Source organism: Dermacentor albipictus, chromosome 5, assembly GCF_038994185.2.
Source record: "Dermacentor albipictus isolate Rhodes 1998 colony chromosome 5, USDA_Dalb.pri_finalv2, whole genome shotgun sequence".
Lineage (NCBI taxonomy): Eukaryota > Metazoa > Arthropoda > Arachnida > Ixodida > Ixodidae > Dermacentor > Dermacentor albipictus.
In genome coordinates this window covers 68122315-68150195 of record NC_091825.1, presented here as the reverse complement: position 1 = coordinate 68150195, position 27881 = coordinate 68122315, and the positions used below count along the sequence as shown (strand labels likewise).

The window sequence follows — 27881 nt, the reverse complement described above, 5'->3', positions numbered from 1 at the left end:
AAGTTGGCCCACCCCCAAATTTCAAGTTTCAAGCAGGACAAATCTCGCGCTCCTCTTTGCGCAGCTCTTTCGATTCGAGCGCAAACGACTTCAGTTGTCTTCCGCACGCAGCTGGGTCTCGATGCGATGATGTAGGCAGTGGTGCAACAATAACGAAACTGAATGCAGTGTACGAAGGCGGAGGGTGCAAGATGACGAAAGCGCACAATGTGGCCTTAATAAAGACTAGTGGTTTCAACAAAGCGACATTGGGGATGATAGCCGAAAGACCCTTTGCAACCTCCCACATTTACGGATGGGCGCCAACGTTTCATTTCTACGCCGTCGAGCGCTTGCACTCGCTGGACAAGTACAGTACGCCTGTTGAAGTGCAGGATAGGACGTCTTTCATTAAAGGCGGGAATTATTGCTGGATGGCGCCACTTATCTATCTATCTATCTATCTATCTATCTATCTATCTATCTATCTATCTATCTATCTATCTATCTATCTATCTATCTATCTATCTATCTATCTATCTATCTATCTATCTATCTATCTATCTATCTATCTATCTATCTGTCTGTCTGTCTGTCTGTCTGTCTGTCTGTCTGTCTGTCTGTCTGTCTGTCTGTCTGTCTGTCTGTCTGTCTGTCTGTCTGTCTGTCTGTCTGTCTGTCTGTCTGTCTGTCTGTCTGTCTGTCTGTCTGTCTGTCTGTCTGTCTGTCAACACCGTTATCTAGCCTCTAACGCCGACCCAATGCGCCATGTTGTCTACTAGCTTGGGCCACTATAGGTATGTACTCGTGCTCGTGACGCTGTCGTGTTTGTTTCATCGTCGCTATTCCAACTTCGTGATCAGACTCCTGAGAAATCCTGTCTTGTATGCGGACGCTGAGAATAGTTCCTGCAATTGCCGCAGACGCAGTGGGCCCCGGGATCCATGTTGGCAAGAGGTTCATTAAAGCGCCGCGCATACCCAGCACGTTTATGTCGCCGCTCAATATAGCGATGGCATGAAAACCGTTCATTGAAATGGACGCAAACCCATTGCACTTGTGGTGCAGCCTGCCAGTGCGTCGGGTTGCTGTAGTTAGGGCAACCTTGTGACGTGGATTCAATTGAGCTCAGCATCGGGTAATCTTAAGGAATGCTTTGCATGTGGCTAGAGCGGTATGTGCCCACAACAACATACCTAGGTACTAAAGCTGGCGTTACGGGTGTTTATTTAAGAGAGGCGCAAGCCAACTGGCACATACCTAGGGCTCGAAGTGGTCGACAAAGAGTTTCATTGAAAAGCGGCACGTACTGAGTCCTGCATCTACAGTTACCAATGTCGGCATGACAGACGTTCATTGATGAGAAGCCAGATATGTACCGCTTACCACATACTTAGAGACTTACAGTTGATGCGACGGTTGGTTTACAACACTGTTTCGTCAGCACAGCAGCGCGATGCTCTGTACATCCGAACCATAACGACACAGTGACCGAGGTTGGTGGGAAACGGTTACACACAATCACACGTAGCGAGTCTGAAAATTTGTGAAGCGCCATAACTCTAACAATGATAAGGAACTACAATGATGGATATCAGTGTGGCAGCAAAAACTAGGTGAAGTATAAATTGCAATTTCATAGCCGTGGCTCTGGAACAAAAGAGTGGAGGAGAAAAAGAGAGTCAGAAAATTCAAGGAAAGGCAGGAAGGTACGCCAGGCGCACTTCCCGTTTACTACCCTACTTTGGAGATTCGGTATTTCCAGACAAGTACGCGTTTTTTTTTTGCTATGGAAATTACACGCATATCGCAAGCGTTCTGGTGTCGTGGCGATCGGGATGTGCTGGCATAGGTGGCGCATGCTCGGCTCGCGCGTGGCGGGCTAAAAGGTGTACGTAAACGCGTAGTGCGTTTCGCTGCAGAGACACCGAACATGTTCTGTGCTCGCGGACAACTTTCTGTGGCAATGAAGGGAAAGCTACGGAGGCGAAGCGCGCACAATTGTGAACGCTTCTGAAAAGAGTCCCGCGTTTTCATCGACGCCAGCTTAAGCTGAGGAAGAGAAAACATAAAGACCATATTAACAACAGTTAAATTTCATAAATCACCCCATTGAATGTAAACGTTTACTCATTTGCGGCTTTTCTCTTCCGCGTCTGGGCAAACGAGAACCCATCGCACGTTACCCTGCGTCGGTTCAGCGTCTGTTCCAAGCAACCAAAAGCACTGTTGGACGTTCGCGGACTACTTGGCGTCGCAACACATGTGCAGCAGCCACGCGCCCACAGTTTTCCCTTCATTGCCACCGAAATTTGTCCGCGAGTATATAGATGTGTTTGATTCATTCATGCTATGTTCAAGTCAATAGGGGGACGTGCCGTCCCACTCCGGTCGATCGTGCTTGCCGGAGACAACGAGGCGTTGAGTGCAGCATATCCCCGTTTGTGACCGATTATTCTCCGCCGTGCTTTGAAGTTGTCTTACGCGCCCAGCAGGACCATAGAAACGGACCTCTTCGACTGCACACTTCGGTAAAAGGCCGCTGTCAGATTAGCCTGTTTCGAGTCCTTGGCCTACTAGAAACAGCGCAGCGGTTAGTAGAACATCAACTATAGCATTTTTGTACAAGACACTCGGCTATAGACGCACGGCAATAGCGATGGTGCCGCAACATAGATGAATTGTATACACGCACAGGTCCCCTTTCCCGGTGCACAGTAGGAGACCAGAGCCAGCTATAGCGCAGGCCGACCAATCCGCTTTGATGGAAATATAAATCTTTTTTTGTTATTGCGTGTAGGAGGTCCCATTACAGTCTTTGACCTCGGGACCTCCTCCTGTATAATACTGCCTTGTACTATATCCTGTCTATTAATAAAAATAATTAAAACCGCATTCATTAGGCCTCTTCAGTTTTCTTGCTCATGTAATCATTGTATATGTGGTGAATGTTTTCGTACATTCGCCCCGATCACTGGTGTTTGCGCAGCAACTATTATACATCTGGTAGAAAAGGATATGTGTAAAATTGTCCTTTGCTTCGACGGCCTTCCCGAGCACCATACCCGTCGACTAAACATAAAAAGTGGCTCGTCGCCGCGTGCATTAGCCTTGCATATACACGTACTCCCGCTCAATTATATCAGATAGACTTTCCTGGAAACTCGGACAGCACTAAAATATTCAATCCCTCTTTTTAGCTGCACTGCTTCCTGTTTACGGGGGGGGGGGGGAAGCATTTTTGCCGTTTCTTTTCCGAGGCAGCTTCGCCCGTTTCCCTCATACTCAGAAATTAAATTATACATTTTTTATGCGGCCGGGTTTCTCCGTTCCCAAAGCTAAAGTAAGGAACTCTTTTGTACACATCATATATATTTTTTTTCTTTTATGGCTGCTCGAATGTTACATACGCGGGTTAACGCAATACTTCCATGAGTCGGTACCGTGTGGTCACTGTCTTGTTTTACGAAGCAAGGGAAGTCGGTGCCTGAGATTGAGCGAGAACAGCGATACGGAAACTAAGGCTCAACTTATGATGTTCGGCGCTGGCAAAATTATGTTTCGTGAAAGAAACTATGTAGCAGAAAAGTGCATTTACACATTGAGTCCAGTAAATGCAGAGTTTTTATAGAGAAGGAAAACAATACACAAGCATGAGGTTGCCACAGTCACGCTAGATAACAGCCTCGCATGCTGTTTTATGCAACATTTGCTTTCAATTTTAACATTGTTTTACGTCATCACTCTGTTTCCCCGCAAATTTATGTTTGATGGCCTTTATTGTGATCCTTCTGTGCAACGCTCCGGACGTCTGATATGTGTGCCTGTCTTGTAGCTCCAAGCAAATCTTACCTTGATTTTTAAAAGTTTGTTTATAAGTATATGCTTCACGAGACGTGCGCACATATTATAAATTAAGAATACTGCCGATGTATACAAAACACGTGGCGTTGGAGGTAGAGAGAAAAACAAAAGACGTCTGGTTTCGCGGTAATCTTACAAAATGTTAATATCATGAAACCTGAAAATAAATAAGAAAACTGAAAGTTTACCTTGTTTTTTACATATATGAGTCTCATTTCAAAAGCTACCACTGGGAAAAATATAAAAGATAGGATAATAATCAAAGTAAAAGCAAACGCAGGACTCGAGGCAAAATGACAGTTGAAGACAGCGATAGGTGAACCATTTGGTCTCACGAAATAAGTAAAACGCACAATGGAACGACATTACTCTTGCAGGTTATAGTGAGACTGGAGCCAATGAATACATGTTGTGCGTGGCCTCGCTGCCCGAGTTGAATGATGTGCAAGCGAAAGAAATTAGAAATTTAATTGAAGCAGTCCGCCCGGGAAGAAAGCCAAGGAAATAAAATAGTTTATACGGAGCAAAAGGAAGCGAAATGACAGAAGTGAAAGGGTCATAAAGGAAGTGAATAACATACATGGAGAATGCATAACATCCAAACAGCTGGGTACGACATAGGATAGCGCGTAGGGTGAAAACTGTACTACTAGGGAAACGAATGACCGCAAAAAAGTGACAGCAAAGTGTCAGTGTCATGCATGCGAAACATCGTATGTAGCCGCGTTGCGTGCTCTGCAGTATCGCTTAACTGAGGGCGCATCAACTTTTCGTCAGCACCTCGTGTCACCTCGCAAATGAAAAAGAGCCAGGCTCTGGCAGACATGGCAACTATACATATGCTCACACTTCAGGCGTCCTCTTGGCTTTCAGGCGCAATTTCTCCTTGTACGCTTCGTTCTTCTCTCAGCGCCCCTCCCCCCCCCCCGCCCCCATGAGTTGTATCCGTCGTACAATACATACACTCTATGCAATCACGCTGCCTACGCCCTGAAGCTACAACCATGAAAAAAAAACGAAAATCAAATGAATGAAAGCAGCCGCCTAGCGCTGGCGAGCTTTATGCGTGGGACGATATTGGTGTAGTTTTCGCCAAATTCAAGTTCTCAAAGCTGCACCAGCCGTTGCAGCTTTTCGCTTCTATAATGTATCTGGTTACATGTAATTGGTTACCGAAGCGATTAACTAAGAAAGCGGGACCATTAGTGAGTAAATGAAGTCCTCTTTAAATTGCAAAACACCAAACAATTTCCTTGATAACATGTAATCATTTACATATACTTAGTTACGTGCAAGCCTGTTTTGGATATAAAGACATTGATACCTTTAGTTAATTCTGTCGCGTTCCTACAAATTTTCCCCGAAGTGTCCTTCTGGCCCCACTTGCACAGTGAGACGACAAAGCCTGCGGCAATGCGTAATCCCGCAGCGTCACATGTTGCGTGCCCACCGTGGCTTTAGTGGAACATTTGCTAAAAGAAAAAGAAAAAAAGGAGGTATGGGGTGTAACTGACAGTAATACTTCACGCGCAAAGTTAGACGCTAGCTGGGAAATGGGCAGATGGTGTTAGTTGTGCAAGTCTGGGTTTTGGGGGTGATGAGTAATTTATATATATATATATATATATATATATATATATATATATATATATATATATATATATATATGGGCACCTCCCGCTAAATCCGACGGTCAACCTCATCGCCTTCTGCTAGCACGTGGCAATAACCAAATAAGTAAAACAAGTTAGTTAGATTCCGTTTGAATTACCACAACGGCCATGCTTACAGCCTTCCGCACTTTCCACTGTCAAAGCATGTGCATTTGGAAGATTTCTTGCTCGAATAAATTGAAGCCACGATGCCGCCATCTGGCTTTAATGCTCATCATGACAGAGCATTTCGTGACTTTTTCACAGCGAATCTGTCCATGGCTAGGATCCCAGGATATAGTCGTGGCATAGCGTCATCATCTATGGCTCATGCCCCCAAATGCAATGGCTCATACTCCCGGAAGGCAGAGACTACAAGTACTCAGCAAAGTGAAGCAAATAGTGCATACATTCTTTATAATCACGCATATGACATATAGAACGCCACACGTTTCAATGGAGAACAACCTCGAAATATGCATCCAAACCACATAATCGACAAGGTGCTCCTGATAACAAAGCAAAGCAGGTAGCGCTCCCGGCATACATATTCTGGTAAACATTACTGTTGCGCAAGCTGCCGCAGCGACGGAAGCTTGACTGTTGTATACGAATCAGGGAGTGGCGTAACTGTACTTTCGTACGAAAAAGAACAAACCACCGAACAACCGATTCGTGCGGTGACAGGGCTGTGGGGAGGCCACGTGTACTGAGGACTCTTGAAGAGCAGCGCCCTTACGTGGCGCGACAAATTTCTCTTCGCTCTGGTCCACTCTCGGTAGGTGCACGATGTAGCGGCGCAAGGCAAGTCGCAGGCAGACGAAGCGTCTTAGGCTAATAATTAAGTAAAGTACATAGGAATGTCACGACGGGAATAATTTCAACCTACGCCGCAATGGGTATTCGTTCTAGTTTACAGCTTCGCTTTCCAACCACCTTCACAGCGCAGATTGGAGACTATTTTTAAATGTCAATTCAACAACACATATTTTGAGATAAGCGAAAGCATTGGAAAGGTTACCTTTATATCTGAACAACTACATTGTGCCTCTATATAATTATTTCTTGTTTTTATTTTCGCCATGTTTGTGTTTTCGTGGTTCTTTCATAGGGTACCATTACCCTTCTACTTCGTTTCTGGGTACCATCCTTAGTGAATGGATGATTATTACACATTGTCTCTTTACGCATTTCTTTTGTGTGGACAAAATGTATTCACAGTGTCCACTGTCGGCCATATTATATAATTTTTTTAGTATTACTTGTGTTATTTTCTTTGCGTATTCCCCTTATCTTCAATCTGAACAGTGACATTTTTTACCACGCTTGTTATCGCAAACACTTCAAATTATGATTTATTGGTCGTTCCTGGAGGCAAATCGTTCTTTTATTCGAACTTTACGATTCAGTAGAGCCAATCTGATGGCCCTTACAAGCGATCTATTCCGATTATCATCACGCTCTAGCGAAGACACAGCCACGGCCTTCGTGAAGTGAAAGGCCGTTACCAAGTAAAAGTTCCATATTTGTATGTGTGACCAGTTCTGCAATAAATAAATATATGCATTTTTATGTAGATATCAGGTCCGCGTAGCGGCCGTCAGGTACCACCCGGCGCTCCCTGCGTGGGAGAGGCCCACTGTGTGCGGACGCGTGTCCTGCAGGACCTTTAATAAAATCTATCAAATCCAATATGAACAAGAAGGAACAGAACCGAGGAGCCCGATATTTGATTAAACATGTCATAAGAAGCCAACAGAGACACCATGGATCACATAGGGGAAATTACATGTACTTACTAACTGTATTAAAGAAATGACAAAATGACATGAAAATGAATGCAAAAACAACTGGCCACATGTGAGGAACGATCCCACGTCTTCGCATTACCCGTCCAACGCCCCAGCCAATTAAGTACTTTCTGGAGTATATATGTTTAACTACTACAATACACCCTTTCTTGTCTTTCATTGCATAATTAGGGTCTCGAATCCGGCAGCATTGATGCCTTCAAATAGTATCTGTGGGTTTATTGACCACTTGCCTGCACCCGAGAAGATCAGTCGCTCGCGGCGCCTGCAGCAGAAAGTATGTTCCACAATCGCCGCAAAGGTATTTGAGTGGTTGCACTGGCTAACCTTCCAGCGCTAGCTATAGTAATAAAAGATAAATGCTCCAGAAAGTGGGTGGGAAAATGGCCCCGCGGTAGTTCACTCGGTTACAGCATCGCACGCATAATGCGAAGACGTGGGATCGTTCCCCACCTGCGGCTAATTGTTTTTTCATCCATATTTATATAGACTAATTTATCATTTATTTATTTCAGTTAGTAAGTACAAGCAATTTCCCCTATGTTGTCCTTGGTGTCCTTGTTCGTTGGTTTTTAATAATAATAATAATCAGATCGTGGTTTTCATACATAAAACCCCAAACTTTAATTTTTAAAACACGAAACTGCATGCTTGCGCAAGTGACCGAAAAGCATTTTCTACATGTGCATAGGTAAGAAGAAAATATTGCGTCTAAAAGGACGTATTTCAGGGTACAAAAATAATAAAGAGTGCATAAGCAGGCCTTAGAATTAACGAGACATGTGATATCGAATAATAATAAAATAAAACGGTACCGTAATAACCGATGACCAGTGTATGATTGTATGCAAAGTGATAAGGCGCTCACACATGCGTCTGTGTGCTAGTGTGCCAAGCGATGAGCCATGGGCATGTGTTTAAGATGAAAAGTGGTGGTAATGTCTTTTATATATAAATCTTATCACCTTATTTGCAAAGATTGCAATTTGTTAGCGTCACGAGAAGAGCAGGGAGACCAGACGACAGACGGATACACCATAATAGGCCTGATTTAGGTCTTGCATGTGGTTAGCTTCTAACCCTTAGTAACGTCTTTTGTTCGTTGTTTGAAATATGCTAGTTATTTAAATATTCTTGATATCATTCATAAAAAATGGAGCCCCTCGGTTCTTTCCTTCTCTCGTTTATTACATATCGAAATTCTCGAATCCGGCAAGAATGATGCCTTCATGTAGCGTGTGTGAGTTTATTGACCAGTTGCCTTTGCCGAAAAAGATCGCGTATACTCGTGACGCCTGCGGCACAAAGGATGTTCCACATCCAGTGCCAAAATTTCTAAGCGCTAACGCTCTCAAGGTTAGTTCTAGTAGTAGTACATAAATATCCAACAAAGTGGAAGGGAGAACGGTGCCTGTGGTAGCTCAGCTGGTAAGATCATCGCACGCGTAATGCGAAGGCGTGGGATCGTTCCCCACCTGCGGCAAGTTGTTTTAACGCGACAGCGTTAAAAGTACCACGTGTCCCAGAATATTCGAGATTGGCGTCCGGCGCAGGACGTCGTTTCGGCAAAATATTTTCGAACCAGCCATATCCAGGCCCTCCATGCGGCGCAAGGAAGCTACTGAACTAATTGAATTTTCCAAGCTAAATTTGTTGACAATTGGTAAAGTGCGAAACCTGCATTGCACGACTTAATACCTGCAGACGTGGTAGCATCGGATTGCAATTTTGCTATACCAGAAAACACAATTATGTTACGTGAAAACGCAAAGAAGCCCCTCTTTCATCGTTTCGTCGTTCGTAGATCGGCTACGGCGTCCGCCATTTGTGCGCGCCGGCGCGTTAGTACCTCGGGGGCCACGGAGCGCCGCGCCCGGTTGCTTGCAATGCCTCCAGATGGCACTCACCTCCGCCGCATTTGTGACCAACCTAAGAGGCCGCCTTACTATCAGGAAACCCGCCTTCGTACATAGTGTTAGCGGGCAGCGTTTTCTGGTAAACATAACGGTTGCATTCGCTCCAGTTGCCGGGAACCATGAGATGCAATCAGGGATCTTTGAGTGCTAGCGCGTTGCACTCTCAAAGGCGAAGCTTAAGCGCCCTTTGTCTTATTGTCACCCATTTTTATTTCCAATAATTTATCATTTCATTAATTTAGTTCGTAAGTACATGTAATTTGCCATCTGTTGTCCTTGTTCTCTTTGTTTTTTGGCTTCTTAGGATATGATTCCACAGTATTAAGCAACACTATAGTTGTAGGCCTGAACCGTTCGCAGAGGGTTTACTGCACCTGAGCGTCTGGCATGCAAAATTCCACTAAAATACCATTGCACGTTCTTGAGAAAACCGGACTAGAAGAGCACTTTCAGTAAACATTCATCGTGAGTTGATAAGCAGCTCCGCGTGTACGCACAATGACTCCGATGCGCCTTCTACGCTTTCTTGCTAACCTTACTTCGCCCTTTCAGGACATTGAGATTAGCGACATGAGTAAGATGTTTGTCAACTTCCCTGTTTTTCCTTCCCTCTGTCTCGCATTCTACCTATATTGGTAGCCGTGTTAGCCAGGTGACTATTTCACCTTCATTGCCAGTGATGATATGGCAGGGATACAATTTTATGTTTAAGTCCCATACAGCAGTAGAAAAAAAAAGTTAAGAGTAACTATGAAAAGGCGGTTGTGTGCACCTTCAGTAAGCACACTGGATGCCCATCATATAAAACCAGACTGCGAACCTCTGCTGGGCAACATTTTGGGTATGCTGCTCAAGGCCGGAAATAATGGCATGGGAATCCAATTTCTGCAGGGTGCGAAATTACGATATCATTCAGGAAAGTGTAAAATCAGATAACTGTGCATCGGTGTCTGCGAATGAAAAATTAACGACAAAAAAGATCCTATTCGAGAACTGTATTCAAGTGGTTCGGGAAGCGTTTAACATGATGTGGCAAGATAAATGGGACTTCCAAGTAAGAAACAAACTTGAGATGATTAAACCCATACTGAAAGAATAGAAGACATGTCCCCACAAAAAACGGGTTATTGAAGTAATTTTCTGTCACATTGGCTTTGAGCACAGACATCCTACGCAGAAGCTTTTGTTGAGGAATGACCAAAAACTGATGAGCAATGCAGAGCAGCAACCCATTACTGTGAATCATATTCTAATAACATGTCCAGCTTAGGATAAATAATGATAGAAGTACTTCAAAAAAATTCACGACACAGTAACACCACGGTATCCCACTCTGAACCAATCTCAAAACGTACTTCTACCCTAGAGGATGGTCTGAAATATTTAGAGGCAACGGGTATCCTGAAAAAATTGTGAGAATCATTTAGCTGCTATACAACTGACAACTAAATATCACCTTGTCGTTGGCACGTCATAGCATCAGTTGCTATTACCCCCTAAAGCTTGATAACTCTAACTGTTCGAGCCATCGACAGGCGTTTCCTAACAGCCAAATTCCCCTCTCTACCGTCCCGGCTTTCGGCCTCTCTACAAATGACGCCCCTAATCTCAGATTACGACAACAGTCATTGTCAGCGTAACGAAATGGACGCATGCACGGGAAGGATGCACAAGACAAACATAATTTCGAGCGGTTAACTGCTGTAGTTGGAAAAATCCCTGCATTACTAGGGAGTAGCGTGGCATCGCTATCGCCTATGTCCTTCTTACCTCCAGTATGCACCGGTATCCTCCTCCTTAGGCTGCAACGTTAAGTACCTTCCCAGCGTGCTTAGAAGATCTATTTTGTGAACTTCTACAAAGGCGTAAAAATGTTCGGCAACATAAGCAACCAGATATATAAGATCGCGAGGCCACACGTTTAAACATTTCATTGTATATGATCTAAAATACAATTTGGAACCATGTTAACAGATGAAAACTGTATACGGGCCGGGGACGAAAAACATGTGAAAGAACTTAAGAGAAATACAGTAACATAAGGAAGTTGACAGTACGATATCGGGTATAATATAGAATGTAGGTAAAACAAAACAAAAATGAGATATTAGGAGGAAGGAATACGCAAGTCCGTTCTCATTGTATTGTGTTGTCCACATATGCAGGCTCACAAGTGGAAGTCGAAATGTTCATGAAGGCCTGTCAAGAAACTAAAGTGGGTTTAAAAAGAATGGAGAAGCACGGTACGTCACATCAAATATTACTGATTACTGATCGAAGTTTATAATTGTGGAGGATAAATACGACAAGATATAAAAATGACAAAAAAAGAGCACGGAAATATGAATGTGAAGAAAGTCGCAGTTTCCATCGAAAAGCCAAGCGTCGATTGCGATAGGAAATTAGTGGCGAGCTGTGCAAACAACGCTGCTACCTTTATCGGACGTATAAACTTGTAAACATGGGCATACTAACTAAATTACCAAGCATGGTGTCACGTGCGCACAAGCAAAATTAAGCCATCTTACTCGATGACTGCCGCAAGTCGCTGTCAAAATGCTGCAGTATGGAAACGCGGTAGCAGTAGCGAATGAATTTGCCTTTGTGCTGCTGTTAGAATCAACGTGAACTAATCGCGAGAACACAGCGTAGCGTGGACTGTGTACCCGGCCCAGATGGCTTTCAAGATACAGTTGCCCGGCTGGTCGCGCGTGGGTGCGGACGTCCAGACGGGCCGCTCTCTGTAGAACGCCCACCCCTCCCTCCCTAACTTCCCCCAAAGCCTTGTGCGTAACTGAAATGGAACGCGAGATCGTGTCGCGATCGCAGGTTCACCGTCGCACGCTTTCGCTCGCACATATTGCATACGGCGCACAGCGAATATGTTATCGCCCATGCACTTCGCACGGAACATCACGCTGACAGCGACGGCAGAAATGCGCCGGGAGTGCTCATACCGTTGCTATCGCAATAAAAACAAGAAGAAAAGGTATGCTAAACCCGAAAGGCGAAGCGCGATAGCAAATTAGCAGACAGCCATACTAAGTAAGGATAGCGCTTTTATGGCCATATCAACTTGTAAACATTCGCTTGCTAACTACCTGTAAGTATAGTACGTGTTAGCACGCCCAGCAAGCATGAACATGTAGCACTCGACGGCTGCAGGCACACGCTGCCAAAACTCTGGCGTGAGGAAACGTGACAGAAGCAGCCAGCGAAGTGAGGTTCGCGCTGTATATTGCTTCAACGCAAAGCGAGCGCCGAGAACACACAGCACGCACAAGGATATTAACCGTCGACGAGCCTACATGCTGCCCCAACGCAAATCACTCTCAAGATACAGTCGTGCGACTGCGCGAAGCCGTCGCATGTGTAGTAGCAGCCGAAATGAAGACTGCCCTCTCCCGGCGCCTCGTAACATTGGGTGCCCAGCACACAAGACGGCGCGCATTCTCTTCGCTTTCGGCCTTTTCACGCCGGTGAGAATGAGCCGCGATCGTCGGTTCTCCTCGCACGTTTTCATTCTCACATACACCGTATTTAAGAGGCGCGGCGACGGTGTTGTCGCCCTGGAACATTATAGGATACCTCCTGGCGACGCCGACGTCCACGTCGAAGCCGACGGCAGAAATCCATATAATTGCTATCGCAATAAAACAAAAGCCTCAAACATGAAAACAAAGAGGAGAGAAGCTGTTTAGGGGCGACCGGAAAAGAAGTGAATGTTACAAAAGGAAAGTCTTCAAGGAGGCATGAGAGATCGAATTATGTTATCAGGAAGAGATACCGGAAGCAAGAATAGTGATGCGTCCGCAGAATATCCCGTCGTACATCCCGCCATCTACTTCCACACTATTGCACAAAGACGTTTGATCGATTCCTCGAGAAACATCTCTCTCTCTCTGTTTTGTGGAATGCAGAGCAACAACTATACACCTACTAAAAGGCAACTACGACGATATACTAGGCTCTCAAACGTGAAATGTCCTGTGGATAAGCTTTTCTCTATTCTTGCTCTCTTTGTTACCACAGGAAACATCTCGTGCTCCACTTTACACACCTTTTTCCATTCTCGCGCACATTGCTTCCGGTTGTCTTCCGCATGCAGCTGGGTCTGTGTGCGACAATGTAGGGAGTGGCGGAACAAGAAGAAACAATGTGATGTACAAAACAGTAAGACGGCAAAATGACAAAACAGGAGGACAAAAGAGCACAATGAGTATTTAATAAATACTCGTTATGGTCTCACCAGAGCGTTGTTGCGTATTACAGGAGAAGGAGCCTTTGCAACCCGACACATTTACGGATGGGTGCCATCATTCTATTTCTCCGCCATCGCGCACGAGTTCTGCAGCGCACATTGACCCGCTCGCAAGGACAGTGCACCTGGTGACGTGCAGGAGAGGACAGGGTACAATAAAGGCTGGATTTATTGTTGCAAGACAGTGGTTCCTTGTTGCCAGCTGAATGACACATCGTCACCCTCCTCTCATCATGCCATCGTCGTCCCCCCATTGTCATCACACGGTGGCAATCGTATCATCGACGTCCAGCTGTCGCTATACCCTCTTCATCACTTCAGTAACCTTGTACCTTTATTGTCATGCTATTGTTGTCATAACACCGCAATTCGACTTATCGACGTCAACCCTTCGAAGCGATTGTGACGCCGTTACCATGCCATAGTCGTCATTGCGCCGTCGTCAGACAGTCATAATAGCGCATCCGTTGTGAAACCGTTGTCGTCATGCCGCCCTGGTCGTGCCATCGTCTCCATTCCCAATTGGTATTCAGTTTGTCGTTTTTGCGTCGTTGCGCACCATCTTTGTTATACACTCGTCGCCGTCCTATCGACCTGATGGCGTCCTCGTCAACCGGTCATGGATGCATCATCGTCATGCCATTATACTCATGCCGTGGTACTCCTAGCACCTTTGTCGTTCCATCGACGTATTTCCTTGCTTCGTCCGGCTTGCGTCACCTAGAGTTGCTGCAGCGCTCATGCGTGGCAATGGCTAGTGAGTGCATAGCAATGTGGGCCAATACCAAGAAAGTGAGTGAGTGAGTGAAAACTTTATTGAGGTCTCGTAATTCTGTTCTTCGTTGGCTGGGCGGATTCTTCAGGGGAGTCTTCCTCCTTGTGTCTTCCCGGAGGGAGGCAAAGAAGAAGAAGACCACAGTGTCAACACCGGCTCGCGTCGGGCTCCGCATTTTCGTGAGTTTTTGATGGTGTTTTCAACAGAAAACGACACGAAACGCTTTCACCAGCTTCCTAACGTTATAAGGACCGCATCGACGCCACCCCCGTGGAAATCCGACCACCGAGGGCCCCAGGAGGATTCTTGGAAGTTTCGTCAACACGGGTGAGCCGCTAACCCTAACCGGCGGCGGCAGCCGCTCGCTTCGCCGACGGGGATTCCCGCCACGGCACTTGGCCTAACCGTGGTGAACGAAGCGACTGCGATCGTTGACCCCCTCCATACAACTTCCGGAGGACACGAAGAAGAACGCATGGACCAGACTACCGAACCGCTAAGCCAAGAAACTCTGTACCATAGCACCGTGAGAGAAGATCTCAATTGGCAATCCGTGCGAACACAAAAGCAACGCAAGCAAGAAGCCTTGGAGAGGCGACGCGGTAGTGTGAAGCCCCATGACCCCGAAACTACCACTAAGACATCAACAACGCGGGGAGTCGCTAGACCTCCGCCGCTTCCGAAAAATGACTACAAAATAATCATTCGTCCAAACTAAGGTCTGCCATTAAGAAACGTGCTCACTCATACGCTTGCACGAGCGACCATCGACGCGTGCCACAACGAGTTCACGGATGGCAAATTCATACTGAGAATCCACCCGGGATCCAACATAGCCATCCTATCGACCCAGTATGAAGAGGTCGCCGAAAAAGCAAGACACATCCACACCTTAACGCTTAGTGGCAGAAATCACGCAGTGCGCGCATACACCGCCCAAGGAGAAGACGCCCTCAGAGGAGTGGTACATGGAATACCGTTGCACACAACCACTGAAACCCTCATGGCCCACCTCAGAGTGAGAACACAAGGCGTGGAAATCCTTACAGCCAGGATGATCGGTGCCACTCAAAGTGCAGCGCTTACCTTTATTGGTTCCCATGTACCAAGATTTGTGTACTACTACGGAGGTGAACTCCGTTGCTACCCATTTAGACCGACGCTCCAAGTCTGCAAGATCTGCAGGGAAAAGGGCCACCGTACCGACGTGTGCCCAAACCCAGACAGACCCATCTGTAGATTGTGCGGACTGCTTAACCCAACCGACGGACACAAATGCGAGATAAACTGCGCCTCGTGCGGGGAGGCCCACCCAACCGCTGACCATTCGTGCAAGCAGCGACTCAAACCGGTTCGACCCCGACCCACACCATCATCAGCCCCGATGAAGTCGAAAGCCCCACGATGGTTCGCCTCGGAAGACGAAGAAGAGACCTACAGGGCGGACACTCGCGGCCGGCCGGTCAATACCGAGCAACGCTCCCGCTCCCAATCGCGCTCCCGTTCCCGGTCAGCGAGCCGCGAGCATCGGGCACCACCGACACCCAAAAGGAACCCGTCGCCTCCGGCAAGGAAGCAGAAGCCTTCACACGAGGTAAGCTGGGTGGAAGTCGTCTCTCCCAAGCCACGAAACACATCCACACCGATTACACAAAATCCAGAATACCAGAGAGTCATTGAGGAAAATAGACAGCAAAAACAGCGTCTAGTTGACTACGAGCACAAAATCGAAACTTTAATGAAAAGAGTAGCCATGCTTGAATCGGCACACGCTGCGACCTGCGAGAGATCGCCACAATCTCAATTACCACAGCTAAGCACTCTCACCGGACATCCACCACTACAAACACAACTGCTCCCCTCCCCCCGAACAACACAGCCAAAGCGGCCTCAGGCGCACTCACCGTCTGAGTGCAACCTGGTAACCCAGGATCAATTGCAACAAGCACTGCAACAATCACAACAACAAATAATGCAACAAATACAGCAACAATTTCAACAGTTCTTTAAGGAATTCCAAGAATTAAAGAAATATGTTAACGAATCCCTAACCAAGGAACCCAAGCGTAAACGAAAAAGTAGTAAAATACCCTCTGAGACAGATGACGGTAGCATGCTAACTTCCGACACAGACAGCAAAATACCCTCTAAGTCCCATCATGGCCCGTAAACCTCAAATGGATCCGAAAGCATCAAGATCTGGTCTTGAAACTGTAGGTACATTAAAAGCAAGCACGCATTCCTCTCGCTATACGTACAGGCGACGCTAGTACCCCCGGATATTATCTGCTTGCAAGAGGCGGGAGAGCAACCGAAGCCAATTATGGGGTATAAAATACAGTACGACCCCAGCTACCGTAGGGTGGCCACGCTCGTCCGCAAAGATTTGGTAACAACCCTCACAGTGCTCCCCGGTGAGGAAATCCCACATCTCATCACCACGATCTGGCCTGTTAAGAAGAGAAGACCTAAACAAGTCGTATGCAACGTATACAGTCCCCCCCACGACAGAAAGGCTGACTTCGCGTCATTGTTCCGGCACCTACAGGGAATGCTGGAGCACCGCGATCGCCTAATTATAACCGGAGATTTCAATGCAAAGCACAACACGTGGGGCTACTCGAAAGCAGACACCAAGGGCGCCAAGCTCTTAGAAGCCATAGAGCGCCACGAATACACACTAATTACAGTACCAGGTACGCCTACTCGAATAGAAAACAGTGCCAGCAGGGACACGACTCCTGATCTCACCATCACCAACGATACCGTGGGAACAAGCTGGAGGGTCCTAGACGACTCACTGGGTAGTGATCACTACATTATCGAAATCACCAGCGCCTCGGCCAAGCTACGCCGACCCCTAGGGAAGGCCAAAATTACAAATTGGCCTAAGTTTAGGGAGAGGCAACAGCTCGATTTAGATACAAGTCTGCCCTTTCCGGAACATCAAGGCCGCTTAACCACGATCAAGGAGTGGGCCCAACGCATGAAAGAACTATATGACGCCAACACTAAAGTGTACCAAACCGATACCGACACGCCGGCAATCGACAACCATCTAATACACTTATGGGAAGCATGCAGAGGCCTCACAAGACGATGGCGCAAACAGAAGCTAAATCGCAAACTTAGACTTAGGATTTCAAACGTCACTAAACAGGCCAACGATTATGCTCTGAAGGTTCACAGGGACAATTGGCGCACGTTCTGCAATTCGCTTAAAGGCACGCTAAGCACCAAAAAGACATGGAACATACTCCGCAGCATCAACGATCCTTCAAATACCAAAACAGAAACAAACACAACCCTAAAAAACTCGTTGGCGAATATCTGGGAACCGAGGATGAACTCATACAGGAACTCCAGCAAATGTACACGGGAATCCGGACCGGGCATCCGAAACCATACCCTCAATATCCGGGAGCTCCGAACGAGATACTCGATGCACCCATTACGTATGCGGAGGTATACGCGGCAGCACAGAGCTTCAAGAAAAACACGGCACCGGGTCCCGACGGGATCACCAACGCCATCTTGAGAAACCTAAGCGATGAAACCCTGCGAGCTTTACAAAGCAGCTGAACGAAGAAATATGGGCACCGGGCGGAACATTACCCGAGGAATGGACTACAGCTCACATAGTCCTTATACCCAAACTAGGAAAACCGCGCAGGCTAGATTAATTACGACCGATCTCGCTTACGTCTTGCCTAGGCAAGCTTCTTGAACGAATTGTACTCACTCGAATGGAACAACACATGGAAGAACATGGACTACACCCCAATTGCATGTATGGATTTCGGAGAGGCATGTCAGCACAGGATGTCTTCCTCCTCCTCAAGGAAGAGGTCCTCAACCCAGAACCGGGCAGCAACAACAACATACTCGTAGCCCTCAACGTAGAAAAAGCATTTGACAATATAGCACACGAAACCATCCTAGATGTCCTCGCCGCCATAGGATGCGGAGAGCGAGTATACCATTATGTCGTGGTTTTTCTCAGCCACCGCAAAGCTCGCATCGGCATAGCAGGCGTACAATCGGACATATATGATCTACCGCAGAAGGGTACTCCGCAAGGGTCAATATTATCTCCTTTCCTCTTCAACATCGGGCTTAGAAAACTTGCTTTACAACTGGAAAACATCCCAAAACTCGGATGTGCCTTCTATGCCGACGATATCACTCTATGGGCAACCAAGGGTTCATACGGCGACAGAGAAAACACGTTACTCACAGCTATCGGATACATCGAGTCATACCTAACCACAGCAGGAATGAGGTGTGCCCCACACAAGTCTGGGTACCTTCAAGTCCGGCCTAAGCAAACTAAGGAACATCGAGCCCCGCCAATACATCTCGAGATTGCCGGGCAACTTATAAAGCGCATCCCGACCGCACGCATACTAGGTATGCACATCCAGGAGAACAACGGCATAAAGCTAGCCTCGGAGAAATTAAATCACGTTATAAGAAGCACCGCATCACTCATCGCCAGAGTAGCGCGCAGCAAAGATGGTTTCACAGAGGACGAAACCTTAAGACTGGTACAAGCCCTCGTCATCAGCCGTGTCACGTACGCGCTACCGTATCAAGTCAAGCGCAAAAGCGAGACAGAACGCATGGACACTCTTATAAGAACGGCGTACAAAACGGCCTTACAGCTACCGTCAAAGCACAAGCACAAAGAAATTACTAGCGCTAGGCGTATACAACACCTTTGAGGAGCTAGCAAGTGCCACGCTCATAGCGCAGAGGGAGCGCCTCAACAAGACTCAACAGGGAAGACACCTTCTTCAACGGCTAGGGTAACCGCTGACACCTCAGTACTGCAAAGAAGAAACACAACTCTTGCCTAACCACATTAGAGAGAACATTGCAGTAGACCCTATCCCCAAGAACATGCGCCCCACCCACTATCAGGAGAGAAGAGCAGCGCGTGCCCGCATGTTGCACAAACGTTGTTTCAGAGACCCGGATACGTACTACATGGACGCTAGCCCGTACCCCTCATCGCCACGTTGCGGGCTCAAATACACACTCGCCGTTGTAAATCAGGGGAACCTGGTAGCCTCAGCCTCCATCCGCGCCACATGCAGTGCAGCAGCAGAAGCAGCAGCAATCGTTCTCGCACTTCGCGACGCTGAGAGCAAGGGAAGGTCCGCCCGTGTCCTCACTGACTCACAAGCGGCTTGTCGTTTATACCTGAATGGAACACTCCCTATACAAGCCATTCGAATCCTAGGTCGCACACTACAATGGACCCACGGTATCGTCTGGTGCCCCGGGCACGAAAGCCTGCGGGGCAACGAAGAGGCGGACTGCGCAGCTCGAGGTCTCACTAGCCGAGCGGCAGAGCACACCGTTCTTCAGCCCCCGACAGACCGACGAGCGACCCACGAGTTATTAACGACAGGTCAACAAATACTGCAGGACCAACGGCTCGGAAGAACGCAATACGCTCCCCCACACAAACCTCTCAATAAACTCCAGGCAAGGGACTGGCGCCGCCTGCAAACTAACACATACCCACACTTGTCTCGTCTACACGCAATCTACCCAGACAGTTATACGTCCCGAACATGTCCCTGGTGTAGCAACCACACAGCGACACTCGCGCACATAACACACGAATGCACCGACCGTCCGGGCGACGCAATTTCGCCACGAGTCACAACACACACATTCACTACGCGGTCTTGGGAGGCGAGACTCTCCGAACTGGACCTGGGAAGCCAACTGGCGACCCTCGACCAGGCCCGGCGAGCCGCGATCGCCAGTGGAGCCCTGTCAGAGGGAACCAACCAGGAATAAACCGCGCAACGGTTTCTCCAATAATAAAGTTGCTCCTCCTCCTCCCGGAGGTATTCACCCGCTGCTTCGTCCATCCTCAATGGCAATGGTAGGCTGCCCTCTGGGTCAATACAGAAGTATGTTGCAGAAAGCAGAAGCAACGGAAGCCTTAAAATGACAGCTTCACATGGCAAATAAGTGTAACGCGAGAAAAAAATCTGAGAACGCCTAAGTTGCTAATGCCAAAGCATTAATGTACAAATTGAACGCCGCTGAGTGGTCTTTAGAGATTTGTGCTGCGCGTAACGTTTTAAAGTTTTGCAGCGTGGCATGTTATCGAGTTTTGCTATTCAGTTGGTGCAGATTATTTTATTGCATAGTTTGTACGTTAACATGTTGTCTGTAGACCGGAATTATTTAGACGATATTGCTGAGCAATCAAGGACCCCGCATATCACCGACGTCCTGGGCGGCGAGAGAATAAAGAAAGAGCAGTGGCTACCACGGCAGGCTGGTGCCCGCAGCCGCTATGCCGATTGGCGGTAGGAAAGATGCGGACTGGGCGCTGGCTTTCTACATCAAGACGATGGCACCCGCGCGCGCGCTTCAAGTGAGTGTTTCACCGACGACAAACCGTGTCGTACGGAGACATCTAGTCACTGTAGCTTCACTGTGGAGGCGTGCCAGTGACGTGAAGTTCTGGCGATGCGCTCCCTCTCCCCTCACGCATCACGCGGTGCGCTAGCAAGGCAGTACGTGTATTAAGGCTGTGTTCCTATTCGCCCACTCTGCTCTGTCGAGGCCGGCTCCTGAAGTAGTGTCGCAGCCATTGGGTTTTAAGGGCCGTTTCGCTGCTATTGGCACCGGCTTTTCCGGTAAAAGCACGATTTGATGGCTTTCGATATAAAAAAAACTACGGAAGAAATATTCTCACAATGACTGTCGACGGTAATGCGATTAGCATTCGCACAATGTAGTGGCACATCGTATTCCTGAAGTATCGTTTATTTAACATCTGTAGTGGTCATTCTGACATTTTCATTGCCTCGGCTATCTCTATTGCAAAACCCTGCGTTTTCGAGTGCCTTGAAGTATAAAACCAGCGCGCTTATCAACGCTGGATGTCACTATATACGCTGGGGCTGGCTGGGAGTCCCTGGGACACCGCTGATGTGTCTGGATAAGAGCTGGGTCACACTGTAGTAGCCATGGCAAGCATCAAAAAGAAAAGATCACAGACAAGCGTTACCTTTACAACTAAAAATTTAATTCTAGGGTCTTAAGTGCCAAACTCACGATCTGATTATGAGGCAAGCCGTAGTGAGGGACTCCGGATTAATTTTGACCACCTGGAGTTCTTTGACGTGCACCCAACGCATGGTACACAAGCGTTTCTGCATTTCGCCGCCATATAAAACACGAAAGAGTAAGGACAAGACGCAAGACACATATAGTGAAGCACGCCATAACAATACAACAAGAGTTGGCACATGTACCTAAATCTTACGAAATAAGAAACTCTGTGCTTCTCTCAGACACTGCAGGGTATGTCATTACTCATTCTGTCACTGTGTTGGTCTAACCTATTTAGACTGTTTCCTCACCCCCGGATTCTCAGTGAATACTCCATCTACAAGAGAGCGTCTACACTGGCGGCAACCGTTTGCAGCGCCTAGGCTGTTCTTAGTGATCTCCCACTCCCCCTTATTTCAATTCTTATCCTCACACCAACACCCACCGTGGTGGCGTAGTGGCTCTGGCGTTGCGCTGCGAAACCCAGGCGCGGGATCAAATCCAGGCCGCGGCGGCCGCAACTCGATGGGGGCGAAACACAAAAACGCCTGTGTACCATGCATTGGATGCACGTTAAAGAATCCCAGGTGGTCAAAATTACTCCGGAGTCCCCTAATACGGCGTGTATCGTAATCATATCGTGGCTTTGGCACGTAAAACACCTTAACTTAATTTAGTTTCAGTCCTCACACCAACGCGTGCTGAGACTCTGCACGCGTTGGTGTGCAGTTTGTTCTGGCTTATGTCTTAACGAAATTCCTAGTTCTTAATGTTTAACTGGGCATATAGTATTAGGATATGTGCAAAACATTTTTTTTTGTAATTCTCGGGATTCACATTAAATTGTGGCGGGGAAGAGACAGGGCGATCATATTTGTTGATTGTAGTGGTGGTGATGATGGTGATGATGGTGGTGTTAGTGATGAAAATAGTAGCAACTAGGATATAACTAAAGTGATCGCGAAAAACACTCTAAGCAATTTTTGTTTGTTTGTTTGAAGTCAGCGAGAATATCGGGAACCGAGGGTCTCTTTTTTTTCGGTCACCTTGCAATCGTATACGAAGAGAAGGAAAACACGTGGGACATTACCTGTGATTCTTAATTAAAGTGTAGAAATGATAAGGCCATGGGAAATGAAAGCGGAAGAAAAAAACCAATTTCCCGCCCGTGGGTGCCGAACCCCCATCATGCGCATTACGCGAGCAATGCTGCCTCCTGCAACTATCTTTGGGTATTTGCGTGTGCGTTCTATAGGAGCCGAGGCGGATAACATGGGGTTCCAATAGTGTGGGCAACTTGACGAGAAAGTCGTTATATTTAGAGAGTTTTAGTGACCTTAACAACTGCCTTTCTGGTGCCTTCTGGACCTCTAGTTGCCTTTCGAGTGATGTAAATTGCATGTGCATGAATTGATCTCACTCAAGGAACTTTGGCTAAGTTGAATGCCTCTCCCTCATTTTATCCCGATGGGATATGTGGACTTCCATTTGTCGCTACTTCGGAAGACATAGCAAATAGCTTATTAGTGAGCCACCAGAGTGCGTCAGAGCTACTTTTGTATATGTGGGCAAAGCAGAATCTTGCGGTCTGCTGGCGCTTTAGAAAATTACTGGTTTTCTGCTCTCACACTCTGATCTCGCCGCCGCAGGAGCTAATGATGTGAAGCAACATTATTAAATATATGTAGTAAGAAAGACGTTTAGGAACGAGCAAAACATAAAAAGAAGCCAACATTCTGACCAAATCACCATTATCATCCCTACGCGAATTTCCGAGAAAAAGAAAGTGTTTTTGTGCGCAACCTGTCGACTTCACCATACCCCTCCCTCGTTCTGTTTATTTCCCGTCCTCCTTACCCCAGTATGGAGTAGCAAAGCGACCGTTCATCTGTACGGCTTCCCCGTTTTTCCTTCTCCTTGCTCTCTCTTTCTCTCTTTCGCTTTCCACCTTTTTCTGTTTTCTTTTTTTTCCAAGCTCGCTTTTTTTTTCTTTATCACCGACACCCTGCTCCGTGCACATTTTACCGGGTATGTACACACATACTGTTCTACACGTGACCGGAGGTGCCGAATTGGGGCCGCCAGCTTTTGCGCCTGTCGCCTGCTTGTGCTCCGTCGCGCACGGGGTCCCGACCGACGGTGGCAGCTGCTTCTCGTCACCTGCACAAGTGGCCGCGGCTGCTCGCGTTTAAGCGACGAACTTATTCGGGGCGCAGCGACCGCTCACTGAAGTTTCATTGCCCGCCGAAGCGCCGCAGTGTGTATCTTGTTGGTTTCGCTTGCTGTACCGCGTGGCGCCGCAGCGCTGTTCCAAGGTATATGTATACGTATAACCGTTTCGTGCGATGTGCGCATGTGCAGTTGTAGATTACACTCCTGTTCGATACGACGTTTGCTACGCGCACTGACATCCACCTGCCTTCCGATACGAGGCAAATGACCTTTTTCTAAAACCGCGCCGCTTAGCGTCGAAGTGACTTTGGAGATTGATTGTTTTGAAAGAAGCATAATAGCAAGAAGAAAAAAAAAAGAAACGTAAACGAAAGCGATACATTGGCCGACACCTTCTTTCATATACGTCTTCTCGCTATGCTATTTTTAAGAATGCAAAAAAACCGACTCTTTCGGCAGCTAGTAATATTTAAGAACAGAACAACATCATCGACCTTAGTTTTTCGCTCCCCTTTCATATTTTTGCATACTGTGCGGATTTATGCCACCTATTTCTTGCTTCTTCCGATGCGCCTTTGGTGTCGCTCGATTTAAGTGCTCGTTGGTAAAGTTCGTTTTTAAATCGACTATTTGGTTCTGAAAAAAGTTTAGTTCGCTTACTCTAGGAAAGATAACGTCACAGATGTACAGTATAGGCGAATCACGCTCTCGTCAAAATCTTAGGCCGCCCTTGCGCCGCTACAGTGACAGACACCGCTGTAATATCCGTCCCGCCAGCTTCCCGATGACGTGATCGAGTGTAACCGCTGCGCACCGATAGCCAGCGTCCTTGATCGTAGATGTCATAAACGAACTATATTTAGCAAGTCAGTCTCTTTGAAAAAAAAATGTAGTTTCCCTACGTGCCTGGACCACTTGACAAGTTTTTCTTCGTTCAAAGTGAAGCAGAGAAGATGACTCCCAGGACGCGCTTCTTCAAGTGCTCTCTCCAGTCTTTTAAAAGTAAAGTTAGAGGATACAGGCCGATGAAAGATATCCAACTGCGCTGGTGTCACACATGTGAAGGAAAGCAAAAGAAATGTACACCTATGGTTCATATGTGATGAGAGCTGTCTATACAAATTGAAAACAAAGCGTCAGGTAGCTTAGGGTGAAGCCCACTTCCAGATTCCTGCCTGGGGCTATTGTATTAAACAATTACCCCTTCATATCAGTAAAATCGTAAAACTTTCCACATATTTATTCATGAGGGGGAAATGTGCACATCAGCTGCTGTGAAATATAACCTCACCGAGCATTCGACCTCACTCAACCTCAAATTTGTCTATGAGGTTGCCGTTGCCATAGCTAAAAAATTTTTACAGCTAACCGATGTCGCATCACTTTGGGAGGTTGAGATCAGCTTAGGTTGACTTCATTACGTCAGCCGTGTGAACCTTGTGAGGTTGGCCATCTTTGCATGGAAGTCTACATTCTATGGCCCCCTGTAGAATCCTGGGGTGCTATAACATAAAATGATTCCAAACTCTTCTATTCCAATTCTGCAATCAGTCCACCACGATTGGTCAAAACTTGTTCAGGCCACTCCAAAACTTCACCAGTCTGTCACGCGACATCACAAAAACCGTGATGGCTCTCCATCTGATATACATGTACACACTGATTATGAATGATTAAACCGCACAAAAGAAAAATAATTATTCCTGATTCAACGCCTTTTCACCATTTACTTTGTTGAGACTTTTCGCGAAGATAAACTGTTTGACTTCTTAGGTTATAAGATTGATTTTTCAGGCCTGTAGCGATGCGGTTTCTTAACCCCTCCTGTGGCAGGTGCACTCTTGCGAGCAGCCTTGGTAGCAAGCTGCTTACCTGGAGACTTCCCAGCGGTGCTTTCACGTGTGGTTTGTTTGATCGCGGCCGTCATCCCAAGTCGTCGACTGAGTGAAAAACACGAGCAAACAGGATCTAATCATGAGACGGCATCGAGAAGTGACTATTATTTATTAGTAGTATTATTATTAGCATTATTTATTTTATTTATTTATTTATTTATTCGGTATACCTACATCGCCTGTACGGCATTATCGTAGGGGGGTTAAAATACAGGTTGTCACAATGGAAACATATTTAGCAACATCAAAAGAATACATCAGTAAATACAACATAGGTTAAGCACTGAAATTCGCAAAAGCGGAATAGAAACTACGAAAGTACAAAACAAAGTGAGTGACAAAGTAAATAACTAACAAAACAGAAAAAAAGTAGCGTATGTACAGAAATGAATAACAGAACAATCAAAGAATATGGCTCTCAATAGCATTTTCAAAACTAGAAGCTGCCATCACTTCATTAGGGAGCTCATTCCAATCGCTAATCGTGTTAGGAAAAAATGAATACTTAAACACATTGGTACGGCACTGGTAAGCTCTAATTTTGTTAGCGTGGTCTCTCCTAGATGAAACGTAATGCGGATCCTTGATGAACAGTGTTTTGTTGATACCAGTTTTACTTTTATATATATTATAAAGGAATTTCAATCTTAGGATTTTCCTGCGTGAAGAAAGTTTTCCAACCCTTCCCGTATTCTGGATCCTCTGGTAGTAAAATTATAATTTCCTGTTACGAAGCGTGCTGCGTGCTTTTGGACACGTTCTATTTTTTCTGTGAGGTTTTTAGTGTATGGATCCCAGATAACGCATGCATATTCTAGAATAGGCCTGATATTTGTTAAATACAAGGTTGCCTTCAGTGATGAAGGAGAATGCTTAAAATTTCGTCGGAAAAAGTGAAGAAGACGGTAAGCTTTCGCGCTAATTAAGTTAACATGATTAGTCCAGTCAGGCGTTTCAGAAAACGTAACTCCGAGGTACTGAACATCATTAGCGGTACTGAGTGCAACATTATTTACGCAATAGGAACTGGGGAATTTTTTCTTTTTCTTTGTGAACTGCACATGGTAGCATTTACCAGTATTCAGAGTCATCTGCCACCGCTTGCACCAAATAGATACTTTTTCTAGGTCGTCCTGTAAGACAGACATGTCGGCATAACATTTCACTGCACGATACATGACGCAGTCGTCGGCATACAGTCTAACTGTTGATTTAAGGCCTACTACTAAATCATTAATATAAATTAAGAACAAAAGAGGCCCAAGCACAGAGCCTTGAGGCACTCCCGATAGCACGTGCATTGGAGCCGAGTTTACCCCATTAAGAACAACTTGCTGTTTGCGCAGGTGTAAATAATCCTTTATCCAGCCAAAAATACGTTCAGGAAGGCCTAGGAATGATAATTTTAAGCAAAGTAGATTGTGGGGGACGACGTCAAATGCTTTCCGCAGATCAAGAAAGAGTGCATCTATCTGTTCACCATGGTCCAGGCCGAGTGCAATGTCATGAGTGAATTCGGCTAGTTGTGTTACGCACGAAAAACCAGAGCGGAACCCATGCTGAGCCGAAGGGAAAAAGTTATTTGTTTGCAAATGTTTCATCAGATTAGAGTACAGGACATGTTCGAGAGTCTTACAGCAAACGGAAGTTAAAGATATCGGCCTGTAATTGCCTACGTGTGTACGATCGCCCTCTTTAAATATCGGAGTCACGTTAGCTGTCTTCCAATCTTCGGGCAGTTTTTGATTATCTAGTGACTTGTTGAATAATAATACTAAGAAAGGTGCTATCTGTCTCGAACATTGTTTCAACACATGATTAGAAATTCCATCGGGTCCATGAGCTGAATGCAGGTTTAGGTTAAACAACAAAGCCTCCACTCCTTCCTTGCTCACGGCAACGTTTTCCATTTCCGGTAATGGTGTGGGTGTGTAAGAAATAGCAATGCTACATGGCTTTGTAAAAAGTGAATGAAAATACTTGTTGAATACTTCTGCTTTTTCTTTGTCCTCTTTAATTAGGTTACCCTCATTTGTGATGGCCGGGATGCCAGTGTTATCCTTCTTGTTGCTCTTGATATACCGCCAGACCTCTTTGGGATTTGTTTTTAGTTTATCTGCTAAGGCTTGTAGATATGCATCCTTCGCAACCTTCAATTCGCTTTTAAGTTTTGTGCTGATATCCCTTAGCTTTTTGTACATGCTTTGGTTTTTAGTTTTGCAATATATTTTGTAAGTTCGGGATTTTTTCCTAATTGATGAACGTAAATCCTTATTAATCCAGGGTTTATCCTTGCGGCGCTTAGTCGAAACCACCTTAGACGGAACGAAATCTGAGGTCAATGAAAGCAGTTTACCCCTGAATATGACCCACAGACTGTCGATGCTACTAAATGAACTGTAATGCGCAAATGTAGACAGGAAATCATTTAACTCATTAGAAATAGCCTCGTAATTTCCCCTTTCATAAA

At 46.3% G+C, this 27881-nt stretch overlaps 1 protein-coding gene across 18 annotated transcripts in view; it reads right to left on the bottom strand.

Annotated features, from left to right (window-relative positions):
* Window positions 1-27881, bottom strand: part of LOC139060477 (uncharacterized) — a 91581-nt gene that overhangs the window by 39313 nt on the left and 24387 nt on the right. For 17 of the 18 annotated variants that reach the window (XR_011514854.1, XR_011514855.1, XR_011514848.1 and 14 more), the window contains one exon: window positions 25389-25456. Coding sequence is in view for 6 of the 18 variants with exons in the window: in XM_070539614.1 (XP_070395715.1) it covers window positions 25389-25456 (68 nt within the window). In the remaining 12 variants the exon portion in view is untranslated. Of the gene's footprint in view, window positions 1-5181; window positions 5316-25388; window positions 25457-27881 lie in introns of those variants that run through there. The other variant, XM_070539617.1, reaches the window with a different exon arrangement.